The sequence below is a fragment of the Aethalodelphis obliquidens genome, unplaced genomic scaffold (assembly GCF_003676395.1).
Source record: "Aethalodelphis obliquidens isolate GAN/ISIS:26980383/991018 unplaced genomic scaffold, ASM367639v1 scaffold24, whole genome shotgun sequence".
Classification (NCBI taxonomy): domain Eukaryota; kingdom Metazoa; phylum Chordata; class Mammalia; order Artiodactyla; family Delphinidae; genus Aethalodelphis; species Aethalodelphis obliquidens.
In genome coordinates, this window is record NW_020837968.1 from 20,087,654 (window position 1) to 20,104,841 (window position 17,188).

Genomic DNA, 17,188 nt, shown 5'->3' on the forward strand with positions numbered 1-17,188 from the left:
TCTTTTAAGATGTTAGAAATTTTTTGGCACTATGACAGTTTTTCAAGGAAACATTAAGTGCAATGCAGCCTTGTCCCTTCTGTTTGCTTCCCCAGTTGTGTATATATCTTTTTTTGTTTGTAGCTTAAAATATGGAAGATTAACTCTCATTTTTCTTTCAGCTATGGCTGATGTTCTTGGTGATGGTGGAAGCTCTGGGCTTGTTATCTCTGAAGGCCCTATTGTCTCTGAACATAGGCTTGACCAGGAAACAGCACTGAACTTAAAAGAAGATCATGAAATAGAAGTTGATGTACTAAAAGCAAGTGTTGACTTACCAGAAGAAAAGCCTCCAATTTCTGATGATTCTCCTGATACTCAAGAAATTCATGTAAAAAAAATAATTTTTCATTTCTTTGTCAGTCAGTTTTGGTTTAGTTAGGTTTCAAACCATAGTTCAAATCTAATGTATTCATTTATTTGACTACTATATGAAAACCTCTTTATAAAAATCTGTGTTCAAAAAAGTATATAAATATATTGTGGAATTACGGAGCACATCCTTTAAGTAAGAAATTGTTTTTCATGAAAACCAAAAGGCTGTGTTAAAGAAGTCACAATTTTAATAATTTAATTTTTGCTCAGTATCCGGTTCAAATGAAAGTTCTTTTAGCCATAAGAAAACAGGTATTGGTTACTCTAGAGACATGTGTGACATCGAAACTATCCAGAGCGTATATTTGAGAATAATTGAGTACAGTTAAATAGGATTCTTTCCCACCCCCCACCCTCCCCACCCCCCCATTCATACTTGTGGGAAAATGCTGTTCTGCTGGCTGGGGTTTAACTTCTTAGACGTTCCAGAAAGGTGGGGGCTTTTTTGTGTGTGTGGAGGGGGGTTGGTATTTAATATGACTTACATTTCCTAAAATTCCACCAAATCTCTTTTTATTATCAACAGGCAACTTTTATATGATACATGAATTTAAGATGAAGAAAAATCACCTCTTCTAATTATTTATAGAGATGTGATTGTATAATATTTGGGAGGTTTAACTCATAGAAATGTCACGGTTATCCATATTCAGTTTCATGAGTATTGTCACCGTGAGTTAGATGGATAAAGTCCCTGTTCCTTCAGCTGGGAAGCTAAGACAATTTGTGGGCATGGTGTAAATGGGAATCCTCATTTCTGGGTATTTCCAGTCTTTCATTTCACTGAATGTTTGGGGAGTGGGAAAATGTCATTGTTTAGGTGGGTGGTAATGTTCTACCTTCTTGGTCAGGAGATCTCTCTGTTACTTTCTGCCTCCTCCTTTTTCTCCCCTTCCCTTACCAAAAGGTAAATGCAAGGAGCATTCCTTCTTCCACCAAACCCTTGCAAGAGAGGTACTGAACTTGAAAGCCTTAGGAATTTCATGGTTTATGCAGCCCCAGCAAAGGGAAGAGGATTGAGTCTAGCCCAAGGGAGCTTATGTAGGTGAATTCTTCTTCAACCTTATGGGGATCATGCTGTTTAGAAAAAGTGTGGTTAGTTAGGTAATTTGGGGATTATCATTAAAACACAGTTTGGGGGTTGTTTCTTTTTCTCCAGTTAATTTTTCTTTCCTTGGGTGAGAATAGAATAAGTCCTTAATTATCACAACTGTTAGCATCATAATAATTTTTAAGGTTTTGTTAAGACTGTCTTTTTTAGCCAGGGAAATGTAGAATTCTACTTTTAATTCCATTCAGAATCTCAATCTTTTTCTATCTAGTTATTTTGACTGAGTGAGAAAGTCTAATTGCTTAAATGGATATTTTATAAAGTAAACCCATAAGTACATGCCATATCAAATGTAGTTTATGTTTAACAATTCATACACCGAGGGAGAGGTGGTCATGAAAAAAATTTATGCTTTAGGTTAAAATAAATGTATACATTAACAGTCTCTTATCTTTAATTCATTTTAGGTAATTGAACATGAAAAGCTTGAAGTTCAAGATTCAGGACAAGAGGCTAGGAATCTTTCATTTAGTGAGTTGTATCCCTCAGGAACTCTTAAGCTTCGATACAATTTTGATACCATTGAGCAACAGTTTTGTGACTTACCTGATAACAAAGACTCTGCTGAGTGTGACATTGCTGAAGTAGATGGGGAACTTTTTGTGCCACAGAGCAACTTTACCTTGATTTTGGAAGGTGAAGAAGGAGAAGTAGAGACAGGTGATTCTGCAGCATCTAATGTGCTAGCTAAAGCAGCTAATGCAGCCACTGAGGAAAAACATGTATACAGTGGGGAAAATGATAATCACGGACATGTTGCAAATTTGCCGTCTGTCATAACCAGTGATCAGGAGTCCCAAAGGGTAGAGACATTACCATATGTGCCTGAACCAATTAAAGTAGCAATCGCAGAAAATTTATTAGATGTAATTAAAGACACAAGAAGTAAAGAAATTACTTCAGATACAATGGAACAGTCCATTCAAGAAAACATACCTTTAATAAGCCAAAAGGTAATGTGTTCCACCAAGTTAGCCAAATCTACATTTAAGACTGTTCAGGAAACGAGTACGGTGACTATAAATGTCGGCGAGGTTAATGACATGATTTCCTCCAGAACTCGCAACAGAGGACGTGTCCAAAACCTGAATGTCAAATCGGCACAACAGGAAGAGTCAGCAGATGTTGCTACTCCTGAGATGCTGGGACTTTCAGTTATGAAGAAAACTAGGAAAACAAAAGAAATTTCAGGGGCTTTTGAAAGTGCCTGTTCTGATGATAAAGGAATATCTCATAACCAGCAAATACCTCAAAATTCTATTACTCCTAGGAGAGGAAGGAGAAAAAAAGAAATTAATCAAGACACTTTAGAAAATATTAATTCTGTGGAACCAGAATTACAGGTTACTCCAGGTAGGGAATTAAGAAGTTTAAAATCATCTCAGCTGTTGGAACCAGCAACTGAAGAAACTTCTTTTAGAAAAGAAGTTAAGCTTTCATCTGTTACAAAAAGGACTCCTAAACGAATTAAAAAACCTCTCGAAAATCAGGAAAGTGTTGAAGTTATAAATGATCTGAAAGTCAGTAAAGTATCAAGTCCTAGCAGAAGTACCAGGAAATTGAGAAGTTCTAATTTGGAAACTTCTAAAAATACAGGATATAAACAAGATGGGGAGTCCATTGAAGAGCAACTGCCAATTCAACATAGTAAAAGGGTTAAAAAGAAAGAAGTTAGTGCGTCAGATGTAATAGAAGATTCCAAACTTGGTTCATCCCAGTTGACTCTTCAAGCAGAATTTGATACTCCTGCTACACCTAGGAAACGTGGTAGACCAAGAAAAATTAATCCATCTGAAGATGTAGACTCTAAGGCTGTTAAGGAAGCAAGAAGTCTCAAGAAGAGAGAAGGTCTCGGCATCCAAAGGAAATCTACAAGAAACACCCCAGCTAAAAGTGAAAATGCTGATGTTGGCAAACCAGCTTTAGAAAAATCAGTTTTAGTGCCAAATGAGGAACTTGTTACAGCGATGAGCTCTAAGAAGAAGCTTACAAAAAGGACTGAAAACCAAAACCAAAAACGTTTATTACGCTCAATATCAGAAAAATGCATAGATGAAGAAATGACAGACAAAGAACCAAATGACCGAGAAGAAAAATTGCTTGCCACAGTTGCTTTGACTAGATCTTCCCATAGCACAAGGACTAGATCTAGCAAGACCATCTTGTTGCCAGACCTTTCTGAACCAAAAAATGAGTCTTTTTTATTTTCTTCTCCTGTGTCAAAGGTTCCAAGGAAAGAGAAAGGTACTTTTATTTCTTTTCAAAGCATAATTTTCATCTCATTCAAAGTCTTCAGTTTAAAAAAAATTCTGTTGGTTCAAACATGATTAGATTTTGTGTTAAGGCACTAATGGATTATTTCTTCTAAAAATGATTTGTAGTTGCAGGGAATTCCTCCCCCTTCAAAAAACAAAAACCGATTTTGATCTTTTGATAGTAAAATTTAAATATTTTATATTTTAAAGTTTATTTTTAGGTTCAAGAATTTCTGTTTCACCATGACTTTTTAAATCCTATAATTCACTTGACATAGGTTTAATTTTTTAGAATAGTATTATTTCTCTTCATTCTGCCCTTATATCTTGTGACTTAATTTTGGTTTCTCCCCAGATAGAACCATCATTTTTGGCTCATATCCCAGGTGATGTCCACAACTTCAAATTGTTTTGAAGGGAAACAGCAGTAGAATTCTATTGATTACAATACAGAAATTATTTAAATCCATATTCCCTATTGTCTATGAACTGGCAAGGCTACATGCCCAACCTCCCTCACTGACGATAAGTGAGCTAATGATTGTACTGTTTGGTTGGTATAGTTCATACCTTCTCAACAGGAGTGATGTCTCTCCCAAAAGGGTGAAAATATCTTACTTTTTTTTATGTATAAGGCAGAGATATACATAAAGTACATAAACAGATATACAGTATTATCTGTGCTATTAAGATTTCTTGCGGGGTGGGGGGAATTCAGTGAGGGAGACAATTAAGGAAAAAGGTCTAAAAAGGTGCTGATAAAGATTAGGGACTTGTAAGTAAAGTAGGTATCTTTGTTGTTCTACTAAACTTTTTTAAACTATTGCATGCATTTTTAAATGCATTAGTGAACATCCTATATAGCTGCTTCCTGACTTGGGGAAGGCCAAGAGAAAGATAAGTCATTTAAAAACCTGCAAACTGAAATTTTCTGTCTTCAACATTCACTGTGTAAAAACCTCTTTAAGTATATTGTATTCATGAAGTCCAGTTGTTATATTTACATAGCACAAGCCCAGGAAAGGGCCTTTTGCCGTAGAATTGATCATTTGACCAAAAAATGATCTGTAGTTATAGGAGATTTTGGTAGTACTGTATAATCCAGTTTTTTCATGCTGTTGGGAAAGTGTGGTTATGCTTATACTTGGCATGGAGGAAAATGAAATGACCAAATGTGTGAGATTTTAGCTGACTTTACTAAGCTGCTATTTTAGATAAAAGTTAAAATGAAAAAGAACAGTGAGTGGTAGAAGAATGTCATTAACAATTCTTTTATACTTTTCTAATGACTTTTAGAGTATAGTAAACACAAAATTTGGGGGTTCTTTTGGTAGAGCATAGCCAAATATCTCAGTGATTCTGATATTTGTTATCTTTACATAGTCGTCATCTGTATACATGTTAGCTATAACTTTTTTCTGTAATAAAAATAATATATGCCTGCCACAGAAAATTAGAAATTAAAAGTATTTAGTCAACTAGAGGACCAGTAACCACTGTTCACATTTTCTTGTATATCCTTCTAGTTGAATATATAGTTTGTTTTTTATAAAACCCAACAAACTACGGTTTGTGTATAGATATATATACTGCTCCTCCCACCTCCTACTTATTTCATGAGCATTTTTCCTCAAAACCCTGAGTGTTCGTGGTTTTGTATTTTTTTGTTTGTGTTTTACACATGGATAGAGTCCACGTGTGGCATTTCGTCTCACTTATGTGCCGCAGATCACTCAAGCATTCTCCTGCCAGGTATTTGAATTGTCTTCAGATTTTCTGGTATTAACAATAAGCATCTTCTAGTATGAGGTTAGAGAGAGGTTAGATAAGAAATTTGGGACTGAGATTTCTCACTTCTGCCACGTACTAGCTGGGCAGAAAATCATTTAACCTTTCTGAATCTTGTTTTCTCATCTTTACAGTGTGGGTAATAATGCCTACTACGTAGGGTTCTTGTGAGTATTGAGTATTCACTACTTTTTGTTAATTAACACCATCATTAGTTTCCTTTCTTATTTTGCCCTCAGATTATAGTTTCTACACTCTTACAATACCTTCTGTCCCTTGTGCCTATTCAACTTGCATTTAAAAAAAAAAAAACTCCTTCAAGGAGGGGTGGGAGGTACAGAGAAGAGTGGATACAGAAATATTATATGATTAGAAAGCTGGAGGCCACCCTCTATTTAATTGAAACATGTCGAAGAAACAGATACCATAGAATCACTAACTAAAAAGAATGTAAAGCTTTACATTTCAATAGATTTTCTCAAATTCCATTACTCAGCAGCAGATATTTAAGAAGGGTTTGCTGTATACCTGAGTCTATACTAGGCTATACATTCACCAGTTCATTTGATTCTCAGTATAACCCACTGTAGTACAGGTACTATTATTCCTTCTTTCCACAATGAGGAAATTGAAATTCAGTGAAACTGAGCACCCACATCGCCCAGGTAATGAATAAATAGTGATGTCTCGGAGCCGATTCCTGCTGGCTAGTGAGAGCCAGTTGTTAAATATTCAGGAATTTTGTGAGCCAGCTATGGAACATTTATAGCACGGAAATAAGCAAATGCTGTAAATCAGAGTTGCGATTTTTGCTGTTGGTGGTTTTTCCTTCCCAGAAAGCTGTTTACCAGTACATTATTGGGTTGGAATCTATAGGACTTTTGAACTTCTTAGGCCTTAAGTAGCACTGGCCACCAAAACTTACCCTCAGGAAGCTTACCGAAGTACGCAAGGAGTTGAAAGTATAATAAAGTCTTGTCTGGCTCATAGAAGCGTATGGAAGGAATGGTGGGGCCGAACATTTTTGCGCGTGATAATGTAATTTTGTATTTCCTTCTTTATTCCTTTGGGTGCGGTGGGGAACTGTAGGTGAAAAATATGAGCTGGTCTTTGAAAAGCCGAAGAAGCTGTTGCTCCTGGTAGCCTGGAAAAAGAAAAATAGAATGTATCATTTTCATAGAGCATAGATTTATTTGCCTGTATCTTAACTGCAAAAGAGAGGAGTTACCACCAGTGCCACTTATGCCACTTATCAGCTGGGAGCAGAGATGACTTTTATTTCTGACCCTCTTTTGTTAAAAATCACATGCTTTACAGAATTTGATATCTTATAGAACTCTTGATTGTCCCGGTAGGTGAAATATCATTGAACTATAATTTGGGAATTTTATTCCAAAGATTTGTAAATTATATTCCTGAAATAATAACATTATAACATGCAAACATCCATAAAGCACTTACCATATATTAACATTATTCTAATCTTTAATCTCCACAGTAACTTTAAAGGGCCATTTTGAATCTCATTTTATAGAAACTGAGGCAGAGACAGGCTTAGGTAACTTGCTTTTTGTCCCACAGCTAATAAATCCAGAAGCTAGGATTTAATTTCTGGCAGACTGGTTCAACTGCACCATGCCACTTCCATAATTACATTGCTAAACTGCCATTAATATGGAGACTCTATAGTAAAAACGGGAAAAATCTGTGATGAAGTGTGTGATTTTTTTTTTTTTTTTTTTTTTTTTGCGGTACACGGGCCTCTCACCGCTGTGGCCTCTCCCGTTGCCGATCACAGGCTCCGGATGCGCAGGCTCAGTGGTCATGGCTCACGGGCCCAGCCGCTCCGCGGCATGTGGGATCCTCCCGGACCGGGGCACAACCCCGTGTCCCCCGCATCGGCAGGCGGACTCTCAACCACTGCGCCACCAGGGAAGCCCGATAAATATTTTTAATTACATACTTTCAAGTAATTCTTAATTAAACCATTTCTATTTGTCTATGGAAAATCTTCCTATCAGCCTGTTTTTTCTGTATTGTTACTTTCTGTTTGCTTTTTTCCTGTTATGCTGTGGACTTTTCTGTTGTTCCCCTTGCGTGGAACAACTGGCTCAGAATAAGCTGAAAGGAAAGAAGGTTTGACTCTCTTCTTTGTAAATAAAATTACTTTTAAAAATAAAAACCTTGCCTCTGGAAAAGTAGGAATTATGAAGCAAAGTAGCTCAGGTTACACAGGGCAGGCATACCTGGGAGATATTTGCAGATTAGGTTCCTTACTATCACAATAAAGCAAATATCACATTAAAGCAGGTCACGCAATTTTTTTGGTTTCCCAGTGCATGTAAAAGTTATGTTTACACTATACTGTAGTCTTTTAAGTGTGCAATAGTCTTTTTTAAATGTTCATACTTTAATTATAAAATACTTTATTGCTAAAAACTGCTAACCATCATCTGAACTTTAAGCGAGGCTAATCTTTTTGCGATAGTAACATCAAAGATCCCTGATTACTGTAACAAATATAATAGTAATGAAAAAGTTTGAACTACTGGGAGAATTACCAAAAATGTGACAGAGACATGAAGTGAACAAATGCTATTGGACAAATGGCACTGATAGACTTGCCACAAACCTTCATTTTGCCATACCATATTTCAAACCTTCAAATATGCCATACCTCTTTTTATTGTGCTTTGCGTTATTGCCCTTAACTGCACTTCACAGATCTTGCTTTTTGTTGCAAGTTGAATTTATATGTCTCTATACATAAAATAGATATATATAAATAGATATACAGTGTTTTGTTCTTTCTTTCTACCTTTCTTTAGCTAAAAAAATAGAGGCTCCTGTGCAGCTGCAAGAATTAGTTTCGGATTTATCTTCTCAATTTGTCTTCTCACCTCCTACTTTAAGGACCAGGCGGAAAAACACATCTAATACATCCAAACTTGTAGCTGAACTGGTAAGAAATGCATGATTTTATTTGCATGTGTATTTAAACATGCTTTTTATTTTTTTAAGCAATGCTTCCTACATAAACTTCTTTAAAAAAGAGCAGACATTTATACTATTAAGTCCAAAATAGTCTTTTCTGCACTTTGGGGGATACTACCTTTAAGACAGATTGGTATGTTACTCGTGGTTTATTATTGGCAGCTGCAGTTTAAATTACCTATTAGGGGAAGGGTTTTTAAATTGTAGTGTCCCACCATAATTATCTGGATGTATTTATTTAAAATGTAGGTCCCTGACCCCCCTGGAGTGTCATCCACAGACCACACTTGGAGAGAGAGTGTTTCAGAACTGACTAGTTGCATGTAACTCTAAAATAAAAATAGTTCAGGGATTGAATGTGAGCATGATACCCTTATATTTACCAGTTTTAATTCATAGTATGTCTTGAATTATCTGCTGTGAGCCAGTTACTATACAAGGACAAAGGCACAAAAATAATTCAGGCAGATTCCTTGTTTTTCAGGAGTTCAGTTTAATTGAAGAGGCAAAAATACAGATAATTATTGCACAGCATGATAAGAATCATTTATATCCAGATAACCCTGTAGGCCCTGTAGGTAAAGGAGATGGGCATTGCTGGAGGAGAAGACAGCAGATGCAAAGGCACAGAAGCCTGGTGATGCATGAGGAAGGGGGTGGGGCTGTTCACAAACTAGCAAATAGCCGTGTGCATGCTCTGAGTAGTTTCGGTGAAAAGGGAATTCTAGGGAGGAAAAATAGTCACTGGTGGCCTAATTTTTATGCTGCGAGAGCCTGGATTTGGACAGAGTCAATAGAACAAAAGGGCAGGGGACAATGGAAACATTCCAGAATAAAATTGATAAGACTTGGAGATAACAATGTGTGGGGATAAGGGATAATGAGCTGTCCTAGATGACCAAGGTTTCTACCAAAAAATATAAGGAGTCCATTTGATATTTGTTAAGTTTAAATTCATTTAGCACTGTTTGGCTATATTCCTTGACTCAGGGTGGAACTTTTTAGTTTAGATTTCAATTGTTTAATTACATAAGGTTCATCTTTTAAAATTTTTAACCTATAGGAAGATGATGCTCAATCAATTGAAACTGTGGCAAAGCAACAAGTGAAAAGAACCAGGACTGCAAAAACAAAACAAGCAAGCAAGTAAGACTTTTCCTATGCTATTATTTTTTTCCGTTTTGTTTCTTAAAATTAGAGAAGACTCTTAACTTAAAAAGAGAAATTAAGCTTATCAGAAAAGGGTAATTCTTAGGGGCATTTGTCTGCACTGGCTCTGTGTAATTGTTAGATTTCACTGCAGAAGGTGGCTTTCGTATATAGCATGAAAGCCCATTCATTCGTCCTTTTTAAAGAAGGGTATCACCTCACACCAGTCAGAATGGCCGTCATCAAAAAACCTACAAACAGGGCTGCCCTGCTGGCGCAGTGGTTGAGAGTCCGCCTGCCGATGCAGGGGATACAGGTTCGTGCCCCGGTCCGGGAAGATCCCACATGCTGCGGAGCTGCTGGGCCCGTGAGCCATGGCCGCTGAGCCTGCGCTTCCGGAGGCTGTGCTCCGCAACGGGAGAGGCAACAACAGTGAGAGGCCCGCGTACCGCAAAAAAAAAACAAAACCTACAAACAATAAATGCTGGAGAGGGTGTGGAGAAAAGGGAACCCTCTTACACTGTTGGTGGGAATATAAATTGATACAGCCACTATGGAAAACGGTATGGAGATTCCTTAAAAAACTAAAAAAGAACTACATATGACCCAGCAATCCCACTACTGGGCCATATACCCAGAGAAAACCATAATTCAAAAAGACACATGCACCCCAGTGTTCATTGCAGCACTATTTACAATAGCCAAGTCATGGAGGCAACCTAAATGCCCATCAACAGAGGAATGGATAAAGAAGATGTGGTACATATATACAACAGAATATTACTCAGCCATAAAAAGAAATGAAATTGAGTTATTTGTAGTGAGGTGGATGGACCTAGAGTCTGTCATACAGAGTGAAGTAAGTCAGAAAGAGAAAAACAAATATTGTATATTAACGCATGTATGTGGAATCTAGGAAAATGATATAGATGACCTTAATTGCCAAGCAGAAATAGAGACACAGACGTAGAGAACAAATGTATGGATACCAGGGGGAAAGGGGGGCAGTGGGAGGAATTGGGAGATTGGGATTGACATATATACACTACTGATACTATGTATAAAGTAGACAACTGATGGCAACATACTGTATAATACAAGGATCTCTACTTAATGCACTGTAGTGTCCTAAATGGAGGGGATGTATGTATATGTATGGCTGATTTATTTTGCTGTGCAGTAGAAGGTAACACAAAAAGCAACTATACTCCAATAAAAATTAATTAAAAAGAAAAAAGAAGGGTAGTAGTAGTTGAATACCCACTGAATCTTTGTTTTTACAATGAGCTGGGGGAAGGGAGTGGGATGTTTCACCTTAGTAAAGATAGATAACTATCAGTAAAAATCGTTAAAAACTTTTTAAAATTCTATGATTATTTCACTATTAGCGATTAAAATTTCATCCATGGGGAAATTACTCCATTTCAGATATATTTTGCTTAAGTTGAATTTCATAAAAGTACAAAGTAATCAATCCATTTTATCTTACTTTAGAAACTGATTTAACGAAAGCTTTTGACTATAATAACACTACATATAAATTGGCTTTCCGTATATGTGGAAAACTTCATATTATGAAAATATATACACAGTTGCTAATTGCTGGTGTTTGAGAATTGTCGTTTCTCATACATCTCATTATGGGCCTGCTGGGCTCTCATTCCATGGACTGGCTACTGGTACTTGACCCCTCCTTGTAACCCAGCAGTATTTATTAATACATATGAAACATTTAAATGAAAATTCAGCAGTAATTGTTTTGAGTATCCCAATCATAAAGAAAATTTCTATCATGTGAAACCTTAACTCTGCCTCTGATTAGTTTGACTAAAGTTTTATTTCACTTCTCCTTTATAAAATAAAGCACTAGAAAAGACTAATCCCTAAAATTTCTTTCAATATATTGGGAAGCCAATTACATTTTATATTATAACATGTTTATTGTTACTTAAATTAAATCTTTATTCCAGAAACACAGAAAAAGAAAGTTGGTCACCTCCTCCAGTAGAAATTAAGCTGATTTCCCCCTTGGCAAGCCCAGTTGATGGAGTAAAGAGCAAACCAAGAAAGACTGTAGAAGTAACAGGAAAAAGTCTTGGAAGGAGCAGGAAGAAATTGTCTTCTTTTCCAAAGCAAGTTCTACGCAGAAAAATGCTGTAATTTTTTTCCAGTTTTTAACGTTCACCTATTTGTAAAGTCATCAGAATTGTGTGGATTATTAAAAATCATCTAATTTGGAAGAAAAATAATTTATATAAATTATTGTAAATTTTTGTAAACAGAATGTCTTCAATAAGTAAAGTAACTCCATATGGAGTGTGATTCTTTTAGTCCAGGCAGTTTTTTCTATTTTATATATTAAGACTTCATACATTTATATAATATGTAAATATAGCTTATTATTGGAATGTTAAATAAAGTGTATACTTCACAGTAGTCTGTGTGTCTGTTAGATTTTTGAGAGGGGATTTCTGTTTTAATAATGATTTTATATGCTAGTAGGTATTGGTTCCATTTTCTTTCTCTGTGGTTAAAAGTATTAGACCAATTTTAAAATGAAGATGATCGAACTGTTTTTTTTAAGTTGCTGTTTTATAATGTATGCACTTTGCTTCTGTGATTAAGATTTCTAATCATAAATTGGGAAGGCTGTTACTGTATTGAAATTGAATTATGGGCATGTAATTTTGCCACTCTTTTGTAGTTTAACATATTTTGTGCATTCTACCTCAAATTAGTAATTTTCCAAGTAATGCATTGGTTAAATATAATATTGGCATTTCTTGTTCAGCAAGCTTAAAGGCTGTTATCCTTCAAGTCTCTTAATTATTCAGAGACTGATTATCCAGGTTAGACTGACCGGTTCACTGCTCACTAGCAACTTCTTAAAAGGGTTTGAGTAGTCAGAAAGGAAATGTAAAATACATCTGTTTCGTGGCTATTCAGTGCACCTTGTATGTGCCTGATATTCATAGAATGAGAAGTCTGATCAAATTTTATAAAGATTCTTGCTGTGAAGGAGCTTGCTACTGAATCGCAGAAGTCCCTTAATATTCAGGTTTTAAAATGACAAATTCTCATAGGACCTCAGGCACAGAATATTGAGGATGGGTAAAGAGTGTGAGTAAATGTGGAAAAGGAAGAGAAAAACCACTGTTCTCTGCAATGTGACTGTGTGCAATTAAGTGGTGATGCTTGATGTGGGCTATAAAATTCATCAATAAATAAGTATTGTAAAATTATAACAGGTAATTGATAGTGTGTAATGAATGGACCATTAATAATTGATTGTCTAGAAACAGACTGCTTTTGCTGGCTAAGCTTTCAGTGTTTCAGTGTGAAGCATAAGCAGTGTACTTTCTACATTATTTTTATACCAAATAACACGAATAATGGGAAAATGATGAAAATGCCTATGCCAAGTATTGACAGTGTGAGAGTGGCAGTACGAGTGCGGCCCTTCAGTCAGGTTAGTGATAAATGTTACATTGCCTTGTTGAAAGTTTGACTATGACTTTCACTTTATTAATTTTTTTAATAATGATTATCAAACTTGTATTTAAGCTGCTTGTCATTTACCGAATATTAAATTTAAATTAACTTGTTAAATGGGTAATTTAAAGATCTAAACATAATTCAGAAAACACTTCATTTCATTCGTTTGAGCAAATAGCACAATAAAAAAATTGACAAGAAAAACGTATTGTCAAGTTAATAATTTTTTAAATCAGTCCAGTTTGGTGAATATAGACATGTGCTATGTATTTTTAATAATGTACTTTTTGCCCCTCAAAAACGATAGGTCATAAGCAAACAAATTCCCAGTTCTGAATGAACTCTGCATTTTACAGGCTTTTATGTATAATTGTATTTATATAACTTTACAGAAACACCAGTCGTTAAACAATTTATGGATTATACTCATTCTGGGACCTTTAGCAATTGGCCTATCTTTGATTATCAATGGAATAGTTGAATCTTAAGATAACTGTTAACAGTTGACCCCTTCAGCAGAGTTTTGATTGTTTGTTGTGGCTCAAACGCTGAACTAGAAACTGAGGATACAGTGTACCGTCTATGTATGTTAATAATTTATAGCAGTATGTACCGTGGTAAGGTAAATCATCTTGGCACCCAGAGAAAGATCAGGTGTAGTTCATTCTGCCTGCACAGAACTTGAAGACTTCTGGAGCTAGAAGCATTTGTGATGACCATAAAGGATAAGTAAGATTTGGATAAGAGTATGCTAGAACGGCATGCAAAGGTTTATTTGACAGTAATTAATTCTGAATGGGATACAGTGTAATGATGACCTCATATTACATCTTTTTTCCTGCTTGTACAATTTGCCGCTTCTTCTTTCTTGTCCATTAAAACAAAATACTGCTTTGCACATTTTCAGTTGGTATCAGTTCTGCCCTGTCCCTTGACATTCCTCTATATTGCAGAAAATATTTTAGCAATCAGGCAGATATATGATTAGATAACTTTATATGTATAACTAGACAACTTCAAGTGTAGCAGATATTTAAGGTTTCTAAAGTGGCATAGTTTCTCAGGGAACTGATGCAGAAAATGTCAAAGAATTAACTTGTGATCAGTAAATTAAATGTTTTGGCCAAAAGGAAATAAAACCATTTTATGACCTAACCCATCAACACATTGAAAGTTATTCCAGGGGTATTTTTCACTGGACTTTAATATCACTAAACTAACTGCAAGTTTTAAACAGTTAACAAGGATATAGAAATGGGCAGTAAAGCAGTTACAGTTAATTATACAGCCTTTAGGTCCACTAAAAGTGATTGCATTTGATTCAAATCTACCAGCAAAGTTGGTTATCTTCGACTAGAATAGTAGCAAGGAGGAAAGAGAATGAATTCAAGAGGTGGTTTGGGGGTGAAGAGTTATGGATCACACCTGGACAACTGTTATACTGCCTTGGTGACCTAGACCCTGCCCAATTTTCTAACTTCATATCCAGTCTCTATCTTCACTGTGGGATCAGAGAACCAACTTTATGAGACTTCCTTTGTTGTAAGAAAAAGGCCGTCAGGAGCCTTTGAAGTCGGATGAACTTGGGTTCAAAACCTGACTTTATCACTTACCCACTGTGTAGCCTTCACGTTTTTAAGCTCTGAGCCTTGAATTCCTTACGTGTAAAATGGAGATATTGATATCTCACAGGGTCAGTGTTACAAACACTGGATGAAATGATCTGTAAGTTAGCACTATGCTTAACAAGACAAACTTTTAATAGTAGCTGCTATAGTTATTTTCACCATAGTATCAATATCTCTTAAATGGTTTTATTGAAATTATAATTTATATTCTATACATTTAACTCATTTACAGTGTATAATTCAATTATTTTTAATATATTCACAGATACATGCAACCATCACCATGGTCAGATTTATTGATAGAACATATTTAGCACCTCAAAAAAGAATGTACTTTTTTTTTTTTTTTTTGAGGAAATTGTTCAGGGTCAAACACAAAGACTAAAACAAATAAAAAACAAAAGATAATGCAGGTAGCAAACAAAAATCATTATCATCATAGTTAACATTGTCAGATAAGAGAAGATACTGAATCTATGACCCAGAAATAGAACGTTAGGAACAAACTTAATCAGAGAACAAAAGTGAATTCCTACATATTTCTTTTTTTTTCATTTTATTTTATTTTGATTACCAAAGCAAAGACATTGATAAAGCAAATACAATCTGCAATAATGAATACATCTGCAATAGATGCTAAATATCATTAAATTATATAATTTAGACAGTAAATATGGTCTATTTTTGCTTCTTTCCAATAGAATACATTTGATCACATTTTTTTTTATACAGCAGGTTCTTAGTCATCAATTTTATACACATCAGTGTATGCATGTCAGTCGCAATCACCCAATTCAGCACACCACCACCACCACCACCCACCGCTTTTCCCCCTTGGTGTCCATACGTTTGTTCTCTGCATCTGTGTCTCATCTGTACCATTTTTCTAGGTTCCACATATATGCGTTAATATACGATATTTGTTTTTCTCTTTCTGACTTCCCTCACTCTGTATGACAGTCTCTAGATCCATCCACGTCTCAACAAATGACCCAATTTCATTCCTTTTTATGGCTGATTAATATTCCATCGTATACATGTACCACATCTTCTTTATCCATTCGTCTGTCGATGGGCATTTAGGTTGCTTCCATGACCTGGCTATTGTAAATAATGCTACAGTGAACATTGGGATACATGTGTCGTTTTGAATTACGGTTTTCTCTGGGTATATGCCCAGTAGTGAGATTGCTGGATCATGTGGTAATTCTATTTGTAGCTTTTTAAGGAACCTCCATACTGTTCTCCATAGTGGCTGTATCAATTTACATTCCATTAACAGTGCAAGAGGGTTCCATTTTCTCCACACCCTCTCCAGCATTTGTTGTTTGTAGATTTTCTAATGATGCCCATTCTAACCGTTGTGAAGTGATACCTCATTGTAGTTTTGATTTGCATTTCTCTAATAATTAGTGTTGTTAAGCAGCTTTTCATGTGCCTCTTGGCCATCTGTATGTCTTCTTTGGAGAAATGTCTATTTAGGCCTTCTGTCCATTTTTGGATTGAGTTGTTTGTTTTTTTAATATCGAGCTGCATGAGCTGTTTATATATTTTGGAGATTAATCCTTTGTCAGGTGTTTCATTTGCAAATATTTTCTCCCATTCTGAGGGTTTTCTTCTTGTTTATGGTTTCTTTTGCTAGCAAAAGCTCTTAAGTTTAATTAGGTCTCATTTATTTATTTTTGTTTTTATTCCCATTAATCTAGGAGATGGATCAAAAAAGATCTTGCTGTGATTTATGTCAAAGTGTTCTTACTATGTTTTCCTCTAAGAGTTTTACAGTGTCTGGTCTTACATTTAGGTCTCTAATCCATTTTGAGTTCATTTTTGTGTATTGTGTTACGGAGTGTTCTAATTTCATTCTTTTACATGTCGCTGTCCAGTTTTCCCAGCACCACTTATTGAAGAGGCTGTCTTTTCTCCATTGTATATCCTTGCCTCCTTTTTCATAGATTAGTTGACCATAGGTGCGTTGGTTTACCTCTGGGCTTTCTACCTTGTTCCATTGATCTGTGTTTCTGTTTTTGTGCCAGTACCATATTGTCTTGATTACTGTAGCTTTGTAGTATAGTCTGAAGTCAGGGAGTCTGATTCCAACAGCTCCGTTTTTTTTCCCTCAAGACTGCTTTGGCTATTTGGGGGTCTTCTGTGTCTCCATAGAAATTTTAAGAGTTTTTGTTATAGTTCCATAAAAAATGCCATTGGTAATTTGATACGCATTGCATTGAATCTGTAGATTGCTTTAGGTAGTACAGTCGTTTTCACAATATTAATTCTTCCAATCCAAGAACATAGTATATCTCTCCATCTGTTGGTATTATCTTTAATTTCTTTCATCAGTGTCTTATAGTTTT

General features: G+C 35.6%; 2 protein-coding genes across 5 annotated transcripts in view; both read left to right on the forward strand.

The window, feature by feature from the left end:
• AHCTF1 (AT-hook containing transcription factor 1) overlaps positions 1-14,108 on the forward strand; it is an 83,978-nt gene extending 69,870 nt beyond the window's left edge. For all 4 annotated transcript variants that reach the window (XM_027122385.1, XM_027122386.1, XM_027122387.1 and 1 more), the window contains 5 exons: positions 162-370; positions 1,933-3,769; positions 8,397-8,530; positions 9,626-9,708; positions 11,682-14,108. In XM_027122385.1, the coding sequence (XP_026978186.1) occupies positions 162-370; positions 1,933-3,769; positions 8,397-8,530; positions 9,626-9,708; positions 11,682-11,871 (2,453 nt within the window). In that variant the 3' untranslated portion in view covers positions 11,872-14,108. The remainder of the gene's footprint in view (positions 1-161; positions 371-1,932; positions 3,770-8,396; positions 8,531-9,625; positions 9,709-11,681) is intronic.
• The window catches only part of LOC113628654 (kinesin-like protein KIF28P), a 91,079-nt gene continuing 87,002 nt past the window's right edge, over positions 13,112-17,188 (forward strand). The window contains exon 1 of the mRNA XM_027122475.1: positions 13,112-13,180. Coding sequence (XP_026978276.1) covers positions 13,112-13,180 — 69 coding nt within the window. The remainder of the gene's footprint in view (positions 13,181-17,188) is intronic.